Source organism: Xenia sp. Carnegie-2017, unplaced genomic scaffold (genome assembly GCF_021976095.1).
Source record: "Xenia sp. Carnegie-2017 unplaced genomic scaffold, XeniaSp_v1 HiC_scaffold_20, whole genome shotgun sequence".
In the NCBI taxonomy this organism is placed as follows: Eukaryota; Metazoa; Cnidaria; class Anthozoa; order Malacalcyonacea; family Xeniidae; genus Xenia; species Xenia sp. Carnegie-2017.
This window is the reverse complement of record NW_025813483.1, coordinates 3,145,349-3,164,538: the sequence shown is the minus strand read 5'-3', so window position 1 is coordinate 3,164,538 and position 19,190 is coordinate 3,145,349. Positions and strand designations below refer to the sequence as shown.

The window sequence follows — 19,190 nt, the reverse complement described above, 5'->3', positions numbered from 1 at the left end:
TCTAAAAGAAGCATGTGTTCTCTTTATACAAACCACGGCCTTTCGTTTTTCTTTTAAAGTTTTTAATATCTTCTGCCTTTCTTTTAAACTTTCGCCAGAAATAAGCGTGACACTTTTACTCCGCTGTAGTAAAGGAAGGAGAGTTACGGAGCTTTCGTGAATAATAGTGAAAGAATGAACGATAGTATTTACCGGTTGCACAGGGCCAGACGGTTGTATAGGTCTTGAGTCCTTTTGTGCAAGTTGTCCTCGTCTTTTTCGATGTTTTCCACCATCTTCAGTTGCTGTTGGTATAGATAACCTGTTACTCAAAGCTCATAACGCTGTATTTTCGAAATCTTATAGCATAAAGTTTCATTCCAGTCAACAAAAAAATACAAATTTAAAAGATATGAGCAGTCGATACTCTCACGTCAATTTTTGAAGTTGAAAACTATTTATGTCTTTGCTAAGAATAGTATCCGTGCCTTAGGATAGGACATTAGAGAAATATTTTAATAGGTAAACAAAGAAATAGACAATAGAAAGTAAGAAACGCTCGCTACCTTTTACATTTGACAACAACGGTGGAGCAACTTCTGCATTTGATGGCGTCGATTTTTGATCGCCTTCGTCTTTTGCAGCCGTTTTATCTCCCTGACTGGCCATATCCTTAAGATTTAGCCTTCAAAAACACATACATGTCAAAAGCAAGCCGTTTAAGAAAATATTTCGCAAAAAAAATACGGCTGAAAACCCCAAATACATAAATCTAGGTGAAAAATGTATTCAGTTGAGCAGCCGACTACATTGTAGTCATGGCAACAACTCCGAGGGCTTTAAACATTGGGCGCGAAAAATGACGTCATTTCATTGTCGTTCGTCCTGAACGAGCTTTTCATTTCGTCCAAATACAAAACTCTTTTTCCTTGATATTAGTTGACTTTTTAAAAAACAACGCTTAAAAAATGTAACAATGGAAAACCAAAAATGTCGAAAGGCGTTTACTTGAATATTACCCTGTTGTCAAATATTTGAGAAAAATAGCAAATAATAAGTCTTTATCTAAATTTATTGAGCTAAACGAAAATTGTTCACATTTTTTTCTTGTTGAAATACGCATACATACAGTTAGCACATATAATAATCGAAAGTTTCTACCTGTGAATGAACGTGAACTAATCCTTCTACAATCTCACGAAGAAACCGCCACATTCTCTGTTGGTCCATGTACTATCCCTCGTCAATAGCATTCCTTAGAGTACTCTTCTCACAATACTCCATCTGCATATAGAAAGATTACCGAGAACACTTTCAATCCTCTTTTAAATCGTTTGTGGTTATGACTTCCTCTTCACTTTCGAAATCAGATTTCTCGTCCTAAAGAAAAGACGATGGTAGTTATTTTCACATATCTTCAGTAAAATCATGCAGAGTTCCCACTACTATATAATACCTGAGCCAACGAGCTTCCAAACTGTACATATGATTCATCGATATTTCTTTTGATCATATCTTCAATAGACTCGGCGTTATTAATGCATTGTTTTTGTATTGGAACCTCGACGTCGCTAGAGCTTTGTATCGTCGTCAACATGCTTGGAACCATGCTTGAATTCGTATTTTCATTGGTCCACATGTCCTCATCCAAAACTCACGAGCGTATGCTAGGTGCATGAACTAGGTTCAATTTCATCATACTATGTTTAACTTGGGCGCAGTTGTTTCTCTTCTATCACGCTTGATTACGTTTCACTTTTGGAAATTTCATTTTAAGTATTTCTTCTACCTTAAACCACAGATAATAATATCTGTCATAAATATTAAAGCATTGTTTACGCATTAAATATGCAGACACAAAGTTATGGAGAGAAATAAAAACATGTCTAACATTGTCACGGATTTTGCAAAAGGCGTAACAAAGTGTTGATGAGTTTGATATGCATTTGTCAAAAGAAGCCTAAGACAATAAAGAGCATGCCTAAATTCTATGATTGAAAATTTGCTATGCGCATACACAAACACCAATTTCAGAGCTTGCTCCCTGACATATTGACTGACAATTAATCTGAGCACGTGTCGTCAACTCCACCAACTCTCTAAGTTCATCGTCATAGCAACCACCACGTATACGTACTAGTACCGATTAGATGCGATAATAAGCTCGCTTAGTAACAATTTTTCAGATAAATGATCTGCGCATGCCCAGTCTGCTTGAGCATTTGACCTGACCATCTGCCTAATTTCATGTTAATGGCAACGATCAACTGCACCTACTAGCACCGATTTTGAAGTAAATAGCATGCTTAGGAACAATTTAAGAGAGAAATCATCTGCGCATGCGCGCGAGCATGCGCAGTCTACTCGACTAATTGTTCATAGTCATGGTAACGACTAATTATATATACTTGCACTACATTTGTGGTAATTAGCTCACTTTGTCGCAAATTATCAAAGAAATCATTTGAGCATGCGCAGTAATGACTTTAACAATACCGCAACTTTCGTAAGTCTTCAAAATTATGTGTATGTATATAAAGCTAAAACTTCATATAGTAGAAGTCAACTAGCAGTGGAAGCTGGGTGCGATATAGTATGCAGTGTCTTAGGGGCCCACACTTCGGTGGCGACCGCACTCTCCCTGCGTACCCTGAGCAAAGCCTATCGCAGGTGATCTCAGGGTCTAATGGGCGGAAGCTTGCTATTGCATCTCCCAAGTAGGATAGCGTGAGGGGCCGAAATCTCCTACTGAAACGTTAACATGCGGCGTTCTAGTGCCTTACATATCAGAAGGTATCCGGAAGCATGGCCCGAAAACGGGGTTTTTTACTTTCGAATTTTGTCTTTTTGTTTTCTTCTCATAAAACAAACGAAGCAATGTTTCAATTAACTTCTTATGACACTTCTGACACTTATAATTAAAAATAACCTTAAACATGTTTTATACCATTTTTATCGGTTTATATCTTTCTGATTTAATTCTCCCATTTACTGTTTCTCATGTATCACGAGCAAACCATCCATATGCTTCATGGCAAACAAACAAGGATTATGTGGTTCCCTTAGTTAACATGCGACGCTCTAGTGCTCAACTATCACGGGTATCGGGAGGCACGGACCGAAAACGGAATTTTTTTGTTTTCAAAATTTGTCTTTTTCTTCACAAGAATTCTTCTTATAAAAGAAACTAGAACGTCGAAGGATACTTCAAAGGTTCAAACAACTTCTGCCTTTTTCACTTATAAATCAAACCAACTCTATGCATGTTTATACGTTTGTTACTTGTTATCTTTTACAATGCAACTTTCTCATAACTCTCTCGTGATGAACGAGAGCCTCCTTATACAATATAACTCTCTCATCATGAACGAAAGCAACCGTGGGCTTTATGGAAAAAAGGGAACTATTTTTTTTATAATAGTTTCTGCAAAGATAACATTTAATAAGCCAAGCAATTTGTATATCGTCTAAATTGAACCTCGCTTTCATCTTTATGCTATAAAATTTTGATTCATTTGGATAATAAATTTCTATTTAACTTACAATATTTTCACGCTTCAATCTAGAAAGTAACTTCGCTTCTCGAGTGATTTTGCGATTATGCAGCCCACTTTTCGGGTTCAAAGGAATCCTTTTGATCGCATAGAGACAGCCTTCCAATTTATTACGTATCTAAGCGTATAAAAGCATTTCCAAATCACGTACAGAATTTCCTTCACGTGACCAATTTACCGTCTATTTAAACAATGTTGGTAATAAAAAGTTACCTTGACAACTGAAGCAAACCCTCCTTTTTCCAAGCATTTGCAACACCTCAAATTCATTCCAAACTCTTGAAGTTCTCGCAGCGTAGCCGAAAGGAATAGGCATCAAATCACAATACTCATCTCCATCACCACAGCCATTTTGATTTGTCCCTTTATCTTTTTCAGCGTCAAGCTTATCTGAAGTGATGTTATAGCTTAAAGCGTACGAAATGGGACTTGGAGAGATAAAAGGATGTCCAAGAAGCTGCTGTGCTAAGCATTGGTTCCCGTTCTCCAGATATAGATATCTATACAAAGTATATGACATTAAAAGACAGTAGCTATAAATTCTTCCTCACTTTAATGCTTGTTTTATGAAAACAAGACAGAAAGTAGGCTTTGTTTCAGGTCAAATAATGCCATATAATAATCCTTTTAACAATCCGCTTTCTCGGTTTTTACTGAAAAATGTCCGACCTCTGTCTTTTTGTACAAAACTCGCCCTACGGGCTCGGTCTGTACAAATAGACCTCGGTCCGTTATTTCTCCGTAAGGACATCGCGCTCAGTTATAAAGGGCTTATTAACTGTTATTATAGAGCTCAATACTTTAAACATTGAGCGTCAAAAAATGACGTCATTTCATTGGTTTGATTTTAAACGTATTTAAACTTAGTGCGCGTGCGCGAAGAATAAGGAGGTCCTTTTCCATGGGGTTAAAGCATGGGGTAAGCTGCTGTAAAAAAGTAGGAAAAATACAAACGGTAGTTTTGTGTATGCTTAACATATGTTTACTTCCACAAAGATTAGGCAGACAAAAGTACAAATCTTTGGGTATTAATAAAAAGTCATTATGGTCTTATATGTCAGACAAGAGATCGTCAAAAAATAAAATTAAGATCATAACCTTTCTATTTTGCTAGGGAGATCTGTATCTTACTTACACGATGAATTTTCTTTGGTCTTCTGAAAGGAGAAATATTGAAAACACTTTCAGTGAAAGCAAACCTTCGCTGAGCACAAAGTCAGATATTTTTCATGTACTCAGTGCTGAAGAAAGCAACGGAAAATCTTTACAATCTTTCTTAAACCAACAACCGAACTCGAACTTAAAAAATCCATACTTTCCATCGATTTTAACCAAACCACAATTGTTACGTAAAAAGAATCTAGAAATCGAGCGTTTAAAAGAGCTTGCTTGGAAGAACAGACTTGACTGCGCCAATGCAATTGCTCAAGAGAAAAAAGCAAGAATGCAAGAGATGATACAAAGACAAAATGTTGAAAGGATGAGAGCGCAGAATAAAACAAATCTAAAAATGGAACGCCTACGAAACAAGGAGAAATATTTGAACGAAAATGAACAACTAAAATGGGAACGAGATGAAGCAATATTGTGGAATAAAAGAAAAGATAATTTGATTCAAAGGCTTAAAATGAGAGTGATATACTTGAAGCAAGCAGAAAGGCAAGCTACGAAAGAAATAGATAATTTAAAAAGAAAATTGGAATGTGATAATCAAACTGTTTAATAACATATACATGTTGGATAGAATTTTGGGCAAACATTTTTCATCAAGTCTGGGAAATATATTTATACAAAAGCTTCATAGAAATGCTGAATATGACACAAAATTACTTAAGTACGAGAGGTTTGTATTGTAAAGCAACCCTCCCCCTCCCTGCCACAAAAAATAGAGTTACGTTACGGGACAAATATTTGATTTGGAGTGTCTGCATCTAATAGAAAAACCCGTAGTTTTAGCAAAACTAACTTTCGTCCTCTATCACATTGAGCTTTTTATTTTGACGACATTTTTCACAAAAGCACCGCTTCTAACAGTCATTGATGATTGTATCATAAATGTTTTATGTCATAATGTGCATATATAAGTACATTCATGTACATTCATGTACATAAATGAATACTTATCTTATCTTCATTTATGTATACATATTGCTTTGTAAATGTGGACTCGTGATTACTAAGGAATTCAAGAAATCTTCTTTTTCACATTTTGACAGCTAAAAAGTAAAAATAGACACATGTCAAACATAAAATGGATGATAAAATATTTCAAACAATCAAAATGGTTTGACATACTGTAGGTAGATCTTTTAAACTTCCATTTTGTATCAATGAGTCGAATATATCTATTGCTGTAAAACTGTGAGTTAAACTATCTGTTGCAAAAACACCAACATACAATGCTGCAGGGATTCGAAATATTTGACAATAACTGAGCACTAGAGAAACGAGAAAAGAATATTCATTAGGGCAATGCTTGCTGAAAGCTGATAAATGTATTTTTGGTGGATTAATCATTTATTTTCTCTTTAGAGTGAATCAAAAATTTCTTTTTAAGATTTTATTCCTCCCTCACATATAATTAAGTACACAAATACAAACACTTAAACTCCACTACAAAATTTGAACACAAAACACTTGTGTTGATGAAACTCTCCGACTGAAAAGAGATGACAATGTTCAACATATACAATTCAAATAGATAATTTCCTTATTCAGTAGAAGGCTCGAAGCACCGAGTCGAAAGCTCAATAAAAATCATTCATAAAATCCAGAGAAACTTTTATTTTTCAACATTAATGCCTGGATTACCAATTTTAAAGCTTAATTCAACATACATACCTGCAGCAGGTAATTTTGAAACAAAATTAGGCGAAGGTAAATATGGTAAAGATAATTCACAGTTCCAATGATCTGTTTTTAATACAAACAACTGATCTTGATCATCATCACAATCAAGAGAGCATGACGATGCAGGCAATGTTGTCAAGATTATCACTTTCTTGGGTTTTATACAAGCAAATACCTATAATAGTTAATAAGTTGGTTTCATGATGTTTCAAGGTATGTAGGTAAAGAACTGCAATACAAAGAGAAGCACTATAATTCCAGTACTTTAGCTACAGACTATTTTGAAGCATGTAAAGATGCATGGGTACAAACTTTGCTATGTGCAAATTAGTTCAGAAAAAAAGATGTGCAATTTTTTTTTGACAAAAGTGTTTCTTTAGAAGCAAAATCAAATCAATATTACGTTAATTATTATATAGCGCTAATTGCTAAATTAATATTTTTAAACGTGCACCAATTCAATAAAAAACATCATATTTATGTCATATTACAAACAATATGTAAAGCAAAAAGTATGGCTGATCATGGTTGCCAGTTTGGCTTAATGTTTTGAGCCAATTTTCGTTTCTTTTTCTCACGCTAGGCTTGTTTAAAATCAAAATTCCCAAAATCAAATTTGTTGCTTATTGCCAGACTTCCCAGTCTCAAAGTGACAACGTCTTTGAATTTTATGACATTGTGTCAACATGGATTTTAATGTCGTGCAACACACTCGTTTATAAAGTAAAGATCAGTAAAGACTAAGCTTGAAAACCTTTTTCAATTTATGTGGTAGTAATCAATAGAGCATTTTTTTTGCATATCGTTTGAAAAAGTGATGTGCAATTGTTGTCATTTTAGCTAAAATGATGTGTAAATTGCACATTGCACACCGTTAATTTGCACACTGGTACAAACGATCCATCATTTATCCCCTTGTCCCACAATACATATCCATATTTTCAAAAGCACTATTGCCAATACACATTTAATATACGACTTTTTGATAGGACATCTCATGATGCCATCTTCAGTATGAATGAAATAATAGGTGATACAGGGTTTATATAGTAATATGATACATAAATTACAACAATAAAAGGAAATAAGATAATATAATGAGGAGCCCACATTAACAAAACTAACCCTGACCTCAATGTTCAAGTTTTAAATTCAATACAATATTTAGTTTATAATACGCCGGACGCTCCTCATTATATTATCTTATTTCCTTTTATTGTTCTAATTTATGTATCATATTACTTTTATAAACCCTGTATCACCTATTATTTCATTCATACTGAAGATGGCATCATGAGATGTCAAACATGTCTATTTTCAAAAGTTGTCGTATATTACATATCCATATCCTATAATAGCATTAGCAAAGTCATAATGTTGTCAAGATATAATATTGTTGACCTCCATCCATCCAACAATGACACATTGACAACAAACAATAAACTTGACACAAAACATAACCACCTACATGTACACAAAGCAACAAATACTCACTTCCTTGACCCAGTCATGACTGATTTCTTCAGACACCTTCACTTTACATTGACAAAGGAGAATTTCGCGGTTATTTGTAGCAGAATATATGAAACAAGTTTTATCCAAGTTTGAAGTCTGTTTTAACGAGTTCCATATAATTTCATCTTTACAAACGCCGCTAGATACGACTCCAATGATATCACTGTCTTTGTTTATAAAATTTGCTTCAATAAAGGTTGTAGGAATTCTGTCAAACGCCATAACAAGCAACGCACAAGAAAGTGACGAATCATTTTGAAACCGTCTTGACAGACGAACAATTGGTCTTGAACTTCGATTCTTTTGATCCGTAAATTCGTCATCTTCTGTGTCAAGATCAACAGCTCTTGAATGGGGATATACAACCTCCCACATATTATAAAGAAATCTTTAAGAATATAACCACAATGGTGACAATAGTAAATGGAAACGATAAGAATTTTACTAAACTTGCCCTTCAAGGCTCTTGACATGTGCTCAAGATCGAAAATGCTAAATCTGCATGTTAGTCAAAATACTCCCCCCTGTCGACATTTGTAGAATTATTGTAAACCGGGAGACCACTGATATTTCCTTCAGACAACAATAATCGTTCCGAATAAACGTGCATTTTGGTATTTATATAACTTATTCAAGTTTATTTTAACGAAAAATATGTTTGGAAGACAATTTTTACGGAAATGCCCCAACATTTCAGTAAGTAGAACTAATTTTGAACATGAAGATAATTTTAGTTTGAATATATAACGTTGAAATGAATGTAGAATTAAACTGAACTATTACATTTCTATTGGCAGAATCTAAGTTACGTAGCATCTAGACAATACAGGAGAAAATCTGGAAACTTGACTCGTGAAGCTGCAATGAAACATTCAAAGACAAAGGCAAATCAAATGAGGTAATTCTGTCTTTCATGATTCTGTTCTGTTTTGGAAATTCAGACTACCAGATGATCAGAGAGCTTCTATATTAAGAGTCTAAAATTCCATTTCCAGACTTGAAATGACATTTTGTCTTGATAAAGGTATTTGAACATCATTGTTTGTATTACAGGGGACATCATGTGATAACTATGGATATGAATTTAAGCTTTTTAAAACAGATGGAGCGATTTTCAATTCTTCGTTGCTCAGGTAAAACATTATTTTTCAGCAGTTTGTGTTTTCTTAATCTTGTATTTAGAATTCTTTTTTTGTAATCACAGCTGTAGGGACAACAATGGCTATACGTTCTGTGATTTGTTTACCACACAATGAAGGAGTTTTGGAGTTAGCTGAAGATGAAGAAGAAGCATGTTCGGTCAAAAGACAGTCTCTTTGTTGATTAAAATATTTAAAAATGGAGAAGTTTTGGGCAGTGATACATACATTTTATCTTATTAATTAAGAATAATGGATTGGTATTGAACAAATAAGGATAACTATGGATTGATATGGATAGAAAGGATAGATAAGGACAAAGCTCACTGGTGCTTGCTATGATGATATGTGAAGTGACAAGATCTTAACATTGTATTTTACATTTATATTCGGGAATTTTTATGTTTCATAAAAACATAGGAGAATTAAACTATTTGTTGTCCTTCTGTTTTTAGTATAACCTTTTGAAGAGTTACTTTTCCATATTCATGACAGTTTCTTGTTAACAATGGCATAATTTTCTTATTGTTGTCTTGCAAAACATGTTGGAACTCTAAGAGTCTGTGTGTGTCTCTGATTGACAAAGTACTGCTTTCTTTCTTTAACATGAAATTGATTTATGTCAAGGATGTCTAAATTGAAGATTAATATAGCACCATTATATTTACTAGAGAAAAAAAATGTAAATAAAATGGTTAAAAATCACAGGTGCTGCAATACTTACACATATTTCACAAGTTTTCTTGCAGTTGTAGCGTTTCATAGCAAAGTAGGGACTGTCGCTGCACAAACCGTCCGTTTCGTAATACTTACAATCTGAATCTAGATCCACGCAGCCATTGTATGTGAAGCCAGGACCTACGATTTGTTGTGGTTTGTCATTTGAAATCATATGAAATGAATATACGCTTTTAAAACAGCTTTTTTACAATGCTTAAGCTCTTGTTGAAAACTGTTTTTGCTTCGTTATCATTCAACTACAGTGAAATCTTTGTTAAATACGGAGTATGACTATGAAACTGAACGATGATGAATAGAAATCAGTTAACCTCGGGGTCTGATATAATGGGATAAGAGGGGTAATGGTGTGCATCAAGTTTTAAACCAACCTCTTTCTTCACGATCATACTTGTATTCAGGTAAAGTATTTTGTAGCATTATGTTTAAGTTTTCTATAGATTTTGCCTTTAATCTTTCTCTCGCAAGTTCTGGGATCTGTTGTATTCTTTTATCTTGTTCAGCCTTTGAAGTTAGCTTATCAAAGCGATGATGACGACGATCATTGTTATTTAGTAAATCCTCTTTGTACTGATACTCCGGGGAAATTTTCACTAGCAATGCATCCTCGTCAGGCTCGTTAGAAGGAAATGGTTGAAATCTTTGTCCATCTGATCCTGAAGATTTCGATGGCGGTTTTTTTGTACGTTCGTACGAAGAAACGAAATTGTTTTTTAGTGTCTTTGATTTTCCTGTGTAAATTAAAAATGAAAATTTATATGACGAGGGAGGAGGAAACATGAAAAAACTACATGTTTTGCTTAAATGCTTTACCTATTTACAGAAACAAACGATCCACATACACTAAGATCTATAAAACGTCTTTGAAGGTCTTTCTGATTGACGTTTCATAAATCAATAATCTGTTATTACCTTCATGATTTGAAGAGAACACAACAGCCAAAATCTCTACAAAACAAACTAACACGACAAAGATACGGGGCATTCTTTTAAAACATATAAATGAAGATAATCACTTTTCTACCGTATCGTTTCTGCTACGTTGTATACAGGTGTTGAAGTTGATTTTATTGTTCAGTTTATAGCAAACGAAGCATGTTACTGCGTGTATGTAGCATTGCAAGCATAAATTACGCTAATACTTTGTTTGTAAACATATCTGTAGACAAAAGGAGATTTGGCTCACGAAAAATTTAAATAGTTAAACAACAGACGTGCTAAAGAAAGGAGACGGAATTGACGTTTTCATTAGCAAAAGCATTTTAACAGGTACAAACTGATGCGGTAATTGACACTGATTGTATTTTTGTCATTTGAAAACTGGTGTCCAAAAGCTGAAAATAGACAAGTTACATTACAGTAAATTTATAAACAGACCTGTGACGCATACCAAAAGTAAATTTTTCAGTGACGTTATAACAATTGACATTCGCCCTGTGATATAAATCGTTATAAACGTAAGAACACCAACATATTTTAATCCCCATTACTTAAGTACCTTCAGAATATAAAGAACGAAAGAACTAAAATTCGGCAGCAAAGTAAAATTATAACAATATTGGCAATGATGTACTGTCAGTTGTTATCTGATATTAAAAATGCAGCTGGACACATGACGTGTCCACGTGACTTGTTACATCATATATATATATACTTGCCAACACGTCTATAAACAAAATCAGGTGCTTGGGAAGCCGTGGGCGTCCGTGTGCAAGCGCACCCACAACTTTAAGAGTGTGGGTGTTTTATATAGGAAGGACACGCACAAATTTAGCTTCTTGCATGAAAATATATGATATGTTGCATCCTGAGTTTTTGCAAGCACACTGAATTTTCTAATGAAGGAACTGGCACGAGTAAGCTGGAAATTTCAAATGGTTGAGCATAGCCGATATATGCAAATCATTTGTATGTAATGCATTTTTTACAATTTTTGTAATATATGCCGAAAAAGGAAGAAAAAACTATCAAAAATAACTAATATGAAGCAGTTTCATTACTATTCTTAGTTTCTCGCATTATCAAATTGCGAACATGAAACACCCACAACTTTTGAAAGCTTCCAAAGCCTCTCAACAAATTCCTCTCATTGATATGCAATATCTTTTCATACAATGCAACAAAATTGTCGTGACGTCACATAGACCAGTTGTCACGTGGATTGTTCAATGTTAATGAAGATCACATGTTCAAACGCCTATAACAAAAATCGTGATATTTTGGCGTTGAGCAACAACATCGTGATAATTTATTATTTCAAAACTTATGAAGGGACAACACCGGCATCATACACACAAATTTAATGACTATTTTGAACGTCTGAGCTGTATAGTTCGTCTGGAGTATTATTCTGTTCTTTATGATCGAAAACTCCTGGGTCGTGTTCAGAATGTGAACCATTTATATTCATAAGAATTTTCTTCAATAAAAACGTTAATATTTGTATATTGTCCTGAAGGAGGTTTTGCTTCATTTATACTTTTATAATCATGTAGAGGTATCAACTTTAGAGATTCCTTTAAGCTTGTACCTGGTGTAGTGCCTTGAGAATTGACGTCATTAAATGATTTAACGATGAATCTAGAGGTAGCTAAATTACAAATAACAACACTTTATAAAATCGTCGATAATTCATATCAACACAGATAACAAGGAACTAAAATGTAAAATAAAAAGTAGGAAAAAGAACAGAATAAACATATACAACGACATATAAGGAGAGGTAATGTTAGTTGTTTAGTGTACGACAAGATCTTTTTCCTAACTATAACCTAACGACATACGCCTTTATCTTTTTGCTTCTCCCAACCTACCTCTACCCTCTGCTTTCTCCAATACACAACTTCACCATTTACAAGTGCATCACAAAGACGACGTAGGATGATTTCAGTGTTCATGCAAGATCTATCTTCAATATGAAATTCATGACTCTCTAGGTTTGGAAACAAGATTCTTTAACTTCAGATTTCCACCCCGACTAAGGTCTAAGGCATTAACCTCAACACTTGCATTAGAAAAGTACCCGCTGACGTCACTCAATACAGGAAATACATCACTGTTGCTGATCACTAGAACTTTGAAGTCGGCTACTGGGCCAGCGGCATTTGGCGAGTCGGCAGCAATGACGGTGTCAGCGACCGTGAGAAATCCCATAGTCTGGGGAGAGTTTAGTTTACCATTACTGTTGCTTTTGAAGGGAGTAAATGTACGAATTAAAGGTCGCTTATTTAGCCATTTCTGTACGCCTGATTTTCTGATTATGTGTTAAGATCGTGTATACTGTCTTAGCCACGAAATAGTAGAAACATAATCACATGATCAAGAATCTTGCATAACAATAGTCAATATTGCAAATTCCTTGGCTACTTTTCCTGAAACAAACTGACGAATTGATTTAGTGCAGTCTTCATTTAAAAATGGTTTTCATTCAAAATAGCAATAAAACTTTTGCTAATGGGCAATACCAGTTGTTTCATTTGTGGGTTTTTTAAAAAAAGAACTTTTTAGCTTTTAACCAACTTCCTAAAATATTCGCAGTAAATCTGACTTCACGCAAGAACGAATTTCAGTCTGTGAAACTACAGGTTAAGAAAATATTCAGTTGATTATTTTTTCGTGATTACTACCATTTTTTTATTTCACATGAAATGATTTTTTCATTGTTTTAGCGATAAACAGGTTTTGCATATATGTCTTTAAAAAGGAAATGGATCTTGAACAAGAGGAGCTTTGGTCTATGTTTTTTCGTGTTTTCTCTCTCGCTGGTGCTAGTTTTATATAAGAATTACAAAGGTATGTCTGAGTGAAAAATATAAAGATATCGTTTACAAAATGAAATCACTCTTTCTTACTAACTGAAGGAAATTTTTCCTCTTAAAGACATAGAAAGAACTTTAACGAAACGCGAGCAAACGCTACAAGTGGACATTTGTTTTATGATCCCGAGCTCAATGAACATAACAAATTCTACTAGAGAAAAAATCTTTCAAGAAGCTATAGAATGGTCCAAATTATTGACAAGAGCTTTTGGGGAAATTGGAATCAATAAAACAAGAATTGCTCTTATTTTATACGGAGAAAACGCGAAACTGATGTTCAATTTTACTGATAAAATGGACAAACAATCTGTAATGGAAGGCTTGGATGAAGCGAGCGAGCCTCCAGCTTTGGGTAATGAAACATCAACAGAAAAAGCCTTAGAATTTGCGTTAGACAATTTGGTGAACCAGACTCGAGAAGATGCCGTGAAAATATTCTTTGTATTTGCTGATCATCCCGCCGACGATAATACAACAGCAATTGTGACGAAACTTAAGGAAAAAGATATTGAAGTTTTTGGCCTGGGACTGAGAGCGAATGCAACGATCGATGAAAACAAAAACGAAACTTCAGAAGGTATGTTAATGCCAGACTTTTAACAATGGAACATGAGTTGAACACGAAGCATGATTTACGAACCAAAAACATTTTTTAGAAATTGAATGAAATTATAAAATTGCTTCAGAAGAATCCACAAACCTTACAAAAACAGGGAAAATCTTCATTTTTGTAATTGGGTCGTGACATAAAACATTCATCGGGTAATTAAAGAAAACATGGCTTTTTTAGATAACAGTGAACTGACCTCCGAGAGTGGTAATCAATCCTTAAGCATCAACAATGATCAAGCATCACCCTCTACTATCAACATAATTTCAAACAAACCATCCACCGGCATCAACAATGATCAAGCATCACCCTCTACTATCAATATAGTTTCAAACAAACCGTCCACCGGTATCAACAATGATCAAGCATCACCCCCTACTATCAATATAGTTTCAAACAAACCGTCCGAAGCAAAAACCAACTATGACGATCATGATGAGTTGGAACAGTCCTTGAATGACGACAGTAAACCAAAAGCAAAGTTAGGAAACTACGAAATATTTGGAAAATTGACAGGAAAACAGATTGAAACGAGGGACATTTTACGTAAGATTATCTACGGCGACAAGGCAAAAGTTGTTATACTTTAATATAAAATGCAAAATAGCTTTTCTATAGGATGGTACTTTTAAAATAACGACATAATGAAAATAAAAAATTGCTTCCAATATTTAGAAATCTAGAAAGTACTATCGTTAAAATTGTACGATTTCTTGTTGAAATCGTCACCACCTTGTTTCTACGACATTGCTACATATTGTTGAATACAGAAAGTAAAATATATTGTAACGCTGAAATCAACTGTTGGTACTACTTGCAAGCTTCGAGACAATATCATCAAAACGACCATCTTTGATAGCATCATAAATTATCTGTAAATTTTCATCTTGAGGAGTGACTCCATCGTGGAATTTTACTCTAAGACTTTTTCTAACAAATAAATACAAAAGCCGTGTACCTAGAAAAAATTAATTCTGAACAAAAACATGTTTCTAGACTTTTTTTCTTTATTCCAAAAGCATTATTACATTAACAAGAAAGGAAACAGAAAAGGAAATATGTAAATACATGCGTTACAATCGACACGCTAAAATTAGCTTTACATGAACATTGCCATTAAAATAATTATGATTTGAGTGGCTTACCTTCACCCATATTACTCGCAATTTTCTGAATGAACTTGCCAGAAACCAAATCCTCTCTCAGCTTGTCCATTTTTGCTTTGACTTGATCACCAAGAGCGGTGACTTGGCTAGCTGCAAAGCCATCAATATCCATCAACTTTACGGCTTCGATTGGACAACAGAAGAAGCGATACCAGGGAATCAATTTGAACAAAACATTCATATTGAGGTTGGTGTAATCACTAAGCATTGACTCAAGTATTACTTCAACATCCTTCTTAATCCAACGAAGGTCAACAGCTTGACATAAAGATGTCAACATGTTCACAATTTGCATTTGAAAGATCTCCAACACCATCTCGGACATGCGAGCTGAAATCAAAGCCAAGGAATTGACGCCTTGGTTTCGCAGCTCAGCGCACAACACGTGATTCGACACTGGATTTGTGAGAAAGTCAAGTTCCGAGGTATACGAAGCCATTGCAGTCTCCGTTCCCTTGAAACCCATATCAACATTGAGATCGCCACCACACAAGTTGGGCGAGAGATCATTATTGATTTTGAAATCCATGATTTCAGACATCAAAGCAAAGAGAATTTTCCCACATATCTGCATACTTTGCCTAAACTGATCCATAGCAACAGCTGTAGAACTGCCTTGAAAATTTCCACCGTGAAGAATGACTCCTGTTCGATGATCCACGATAGGATTGTCGCTGACACAATTTAGTTCAACTTTGATCCGTCTCATTGACTCCATTGCAGTCTCTAAAGTCGGTCCCAACCATTGAGGTGACGACCGAAGCCCATATCTATCCTGCTTCAGTTTCCCCTCACGGAAATCCCTATTCATTTCTAACTCAGTTATAGCAAACTTTGTACCTTTAAGGAATTTCCTGATATTACGAGCAACCTCTCGCTGTCCAACATGTGGTAGACATTGATCGTGTATCAATGGATGAAAAGATTCCAAACGTCCCTCTAAAGCCTCTACGCTAAACGCTACCAATGCCTGGGTCAACACAATACCTATGTTTCCTTGATAAAGAACTTCAGCAGCTAAAGTGGCAGCACAAGAGGAAGCATTGACAATACCTAGAACATCTTTACCGTGAAAGACAACAGGTGTAAGACCCGCTTGGCTAAGAGCTTCCGGTGCATCTTTGTCAACACCATTATCGTTGACTAAACAGCCTGGTCTTCCCTCCAGCAAGGCAGCAATATAAGCTAAAGACATAAGATCTCCACTAGCGCTAACTGTCCCTCGCTTTGGGGAATACGGGATTATATTTTTATTCAAAACCTTTAAAAGAAGATCGAGTACAATACTTTGTACGCCTGAATAACCCAAAGCTATACAATTGGCTCTAACTAACATCGAAGCTTTTGTTAAAGCAATAGGCAACTTTTCTCCAAAGCCTACCTTAATATGAGTCACCCCACCTATCTGCACAGCGCCGACTTTTTTAGATCTCACATCGGCACTTCCTCCAAAACCAGTATTAATACCATAGACACAGAGACCTTCGATCACCTTATCTTTCAAGAACTCGTCATTATTTTTTACAGACAGCTGAGCTTCTTTTGACAAATCAGCCGAGACAAACTTGTTTGTAAAGATGCTGTGAACGTCACCAATGCTTAAAGAGTGACCGTCAAGTGTGATTTGACCATTGGAATTTTGATAATTTCGTAGCATATCTTCTACTTCAGTCAAATGAGATGAATATGGTCCGTGATTGTTGCTCTCGTAAATTGATGTCGAATTCATAGTCCTAGAGAGTATAACAGATTTTGGTAGTAACAAAAGACTGTACATAGCTAAAACAGAGTTTTTTTGAAAAATTTCTAACGCGTTTTCAATTTTGGTTAAAAAAGTATTGAAAATAACCTACCTGTGTTTGATTGAGAAAAATAAGAGAGATCTTCTAAACGTATTACACAAAGAAATGGAATTCTGTAGTTGTCTTGTTGAAGTCAATGGAAAAGTGCCAACTGTAGCAATAATGAGTTACACATACTCAAATCTGTTCGTGTAGAAATCCTTGACGCTTAACTACTTATCTGTGAAGTGATTTTGTTTTGTGTGTGTGAAATCATCCGTACAAAAAGGTTGAATGAAAATGAAAAATTGATCATTATTCTCTAAATACGCTTTGGTACATCGAATTGTCGTTTTCATGTATAGCTTGAAAAACCGAAAGTTCTGTCCATAGAATTGCTAGACCTATTAAATATTTCTGCTGTCTCCAGGGTTATAGTTGAGGTCATGACTCTGCATGTTGAAAAGCTCTCAAAACAGTATTACCTTAACAATACATTGTTTTTTGTACATAAAATTATCAGTGAGGCCTCGGCAGATTGAAAAAATTAGGCGCTAAAGTACACGTTCCACTTTACTAGTTTCTGTTGATATTAATTGCGACTGCAGACAACAAATTATTTTATTTGACTGTAACCACATTCCTAAATAATTGTTGTCTTGCAACCATGTGAACAAGGAAATATTTACTAAAATTTTACTTATATAAAGGTTGTTTTAGTAATACTTCTGTCGTTATTTCTTTTCAAAGGGAGTGTTGAATGCGCTCGACTGATTTCTTTTCAAATTCAGGGGGTGTTTACATGAATCCGAAATGAGTTTCGATCCGGAATGAACTCATTCTACTTTAGAAGAAATCCTATTGCATGTTTACATGAATCCGGAATTAGTAACAACTCAATCCGGATCGAGTTCATTCCTAGTTTCATTCCGGATCGAAATTTACTTTTTATCTCATGTAAACGCGAATTGAGTTTCATTCTAGAATGATATTGTGATTAATGACGAAGCACGCATGTGCCATGGGTATTGTCTTCTGGCAAATAGAAGCTCGTAAGTAAATAAAGAGGCTAAATGGGTTAAAATGAGTGCGAAGAAAAACAACAATTAGTTTCATGTAAACACGGATTGACATCACGTTTCGATCGGGATTGAAAGTCGTTCCGGATTCATGTAAACACCCCCTCACTCTCAAAAGAAATCAGTCGGGCACAACGGAATGCAGCGAAGCATGACGGCCCTGCCGCAGCCGCTAGGCATCAATTAGACACTATCCTTGAGTTTTAATTTTATCTATGAAATCAATAAACGTACATACCACATTGTTAATCCACAAAAAGCAAACGAAGAAATCGTAACTATACTTTCACTATCGCGACCAACTATCGAGAAATAAGCCCGAGACACACTATGGCGCGCCAAGATGGACAATATTACCAAAATCGAAAATATTTACAACGAAACACATTATCGTATGTCGAAAACAATATACTGGCAACTTGAAAGTTTTGCAATTTCATTTTGAAAAACCATAATAACATCTGTGAAAAAATTCACGATTTCGTTAGTCCATCCCTGAAAGCGAGATAGTAGGCATAGGCCACATAAGTATTCTTCAGAACGAGCTATTATCACCTCAGCCGTAACATTATCTTTCGTAAAATGTTTCGATGTAGCTCATCAAATAAACTAAAGCCTCTCGTTAAGAATTCCACAATATCCCGATATTCTACCATATTTAATATGGAAGGACAGGCAGACAGAAAGGATGGAGAGAACAAGATAAGGAGTCATCGACAGTGTTCACGGAACGCGAAATAAAACGCCTTTTTTTCTTTGATGTCAGTGGCAGGGCGCGGTAAAAAATGTCGTTTGTTCGAAGAAAATGTCGTTTTATGAATGTAAAATTTCGTTTTATATAAATGAGTTTCGTTTTATAAAAATAATTTTCATAACTTGAAAAATAAATTTCGTTGTGTATATATAAATTATGGTAAACGAATTTTTGTTTTCTTTTATATTTTTGCGTTTCGTTTTACAA

General features: G+C 34.9%; 7 protein-coding genes across 7 annotated transcripts in view; 3 read left to right on the top strand and 4 right to left on the bottom strand.

The window, feature by feature from the left end:
- The window catches only part of LOC124440953 (dynein axonemal heavy chain 5-like), a 59,088-nt gene extending 54,346 nt beyond the window's left edge, over positions 1 to 4,742 (bottom strand). Inside the window, exons 1-8 of the mRNA XM_046991378.1 lie at positions 4,632 to 4,742; positions 3,858 to 4,033; positions 2,253 to 2,255; positions 1,436 to 1,456; positions 1,141 to 1,359; positions 546 to 664; positions 193 to 284; positions 34 to 123 (exon numbers count right to left, since the gene is read on the bottom strand). Coding sequence (XP_046847334.1) covers positions 34 to 123; positions 193 to 284; positions 546 to 648 — 285 coding nt within the window. The 5' untranslated portion in view covers positions 649 to 664; positions 1,141 to 1,359; positions 1,436 to 1,456; ... (1 more) ...; positions 3,858 to 4,033; positions 4,632 to 4,742. The remainder of the gene's footprint in view (positions 1 to 33; positions 124 to 192; positions 285 to 545; positions 665 to 1,140; positions 1,360 to 1,435; positions 1,457 to 2,252; positions 2,256 to 3,857; positions 4,034 to 4,631) is intronic.
- Positions 4,638 to 5,375, top strand: LOC124440950. Its single transcript, XM_046991375.1, has one exon. The coding sequence runs from the start codon at positions 4,672 to 4,674 to the stop codon at positions 5,254 to 5,256; it is 585 nt and encodes a 194-aa protein (XP_046847331.1). The 5' UTR covers positions 4,638 to 4,671; the 3' UTR covers positions 5,257 to 5,375.
- Positions 5,376 to 5,509: 134 nt separating this feature from the next.
- LOC124440949 (proteasome assembly chaperone 1-like) lies at positions 5,510 to 8,392 on the bottom strand. The gene is made up of 4 exons (XM_046991374.1): positions 7,878 to 8,392; positions 6,375 to 6,558; positions 5,829 to 5,971; positions 5,510 to 5,749 (listed from the first exon to the last, which is right to left on the bottom strand). Exons 1-4 carry the CDS (start codon positions 8,271 to 8,273, stop codon positions 5,669 to 5,671), a joined length of 804 nt encoding a protein of 267 aa, XP_046847330.1. The 5' UTR covers positions 8,274 to 8,392; the 3' UTR covers positions 5,510 to 5,668.
- Positions 8,393 to 8,467: 75 nt separating this feature from the next.
- Positions 8,468 to 9,467, top strand: LOC124440952. Its single transcript, XM_046991377.1, has 4 exons — positions 8,468 to 8,594; positions 8,696 to 8,796; positions 8,952 to 9,031; positions 9,103 to 9,467. Exons 1-4 carry the CDS (start codon positions 8,553 to 8,555, stop codon positions 9,219 to 9,221), a joined length of 342 nt encoding a protein of 113 aa, XP_046847333.1. The 5' UTR covers positions 8,468 to 8,552; the 3' UTR covers positions 9,222 to 9,467.
- LOC124440951 lies at positions 9,246 to 11,011 on the bottom strand. The gene is made up of 4 exons (XM_046991376.1): positions 10,688 to 11,011; positions 10,147 to 10,506; positions 9,762 to 9,895; positions 9,246 to 9,669 (listed from the first exon to the last, which is right to left on the bottom strand). Exons 1-4 carry the CDS (start codon positions 10,758 to 10,760, stop codon positions 9,655 to 9,657), a joined length of 582 nt encoding a protein of 193 aa, XP_046847332.1. The 5' UTR covers positions 10,761 to 11,011; the 3' UTR covers positions 9,246 to 9,654.
- A 2,434-nt stretch (positions 11,012 to 13,445) lies between these two features.
- Positions 13,446 to 15,188, top strand: LOC124442699. Its single transcript, XM_046993192.1, has 3 exons — positions 13,446 to 13,567; positions 13,655 to 14,170; positions 14,384 to 15,188. Exons 1-3 carry the CDS (start codon positions 13,465 to 13,467, stop codon positions 14,791 to 14,793), a joined length of 1,029 nt encoding a protein of 342 aa, XP_046849148.1. The 5' UTR covers positions 13,446 to 13,464; the 3' UTR covers positions 14,794 to 15,188.
- LOC124442698 (phenylalanine ammonia-lyase 2-like) lies at positions 14,774 to 18,927 on the bottom strand. The gene is made up of 3 exons (XM_046993191.1): positions 18,468 to 18,927; positions 15,349 to 17,102; positions 14,774 to 15,161 (listed from the first exon to the last, which is right to left on the bottom strand). The coding sequence occupies exons 1-3, from the start codon at positions 18,470 to 18,472 to the stop codon at positions 15,001 to 15,003; spliced, it is 1,920 nt and encodes a 639-aa protein (XP_046849147.1). The 5' UTR covers positions 18,473 to 18,927; the 3' UTR covers positions 14,774 to 15,000.
- Between the last annotated feature and the right edge of the window lie 263 nt (positions 18,928 to 19,190).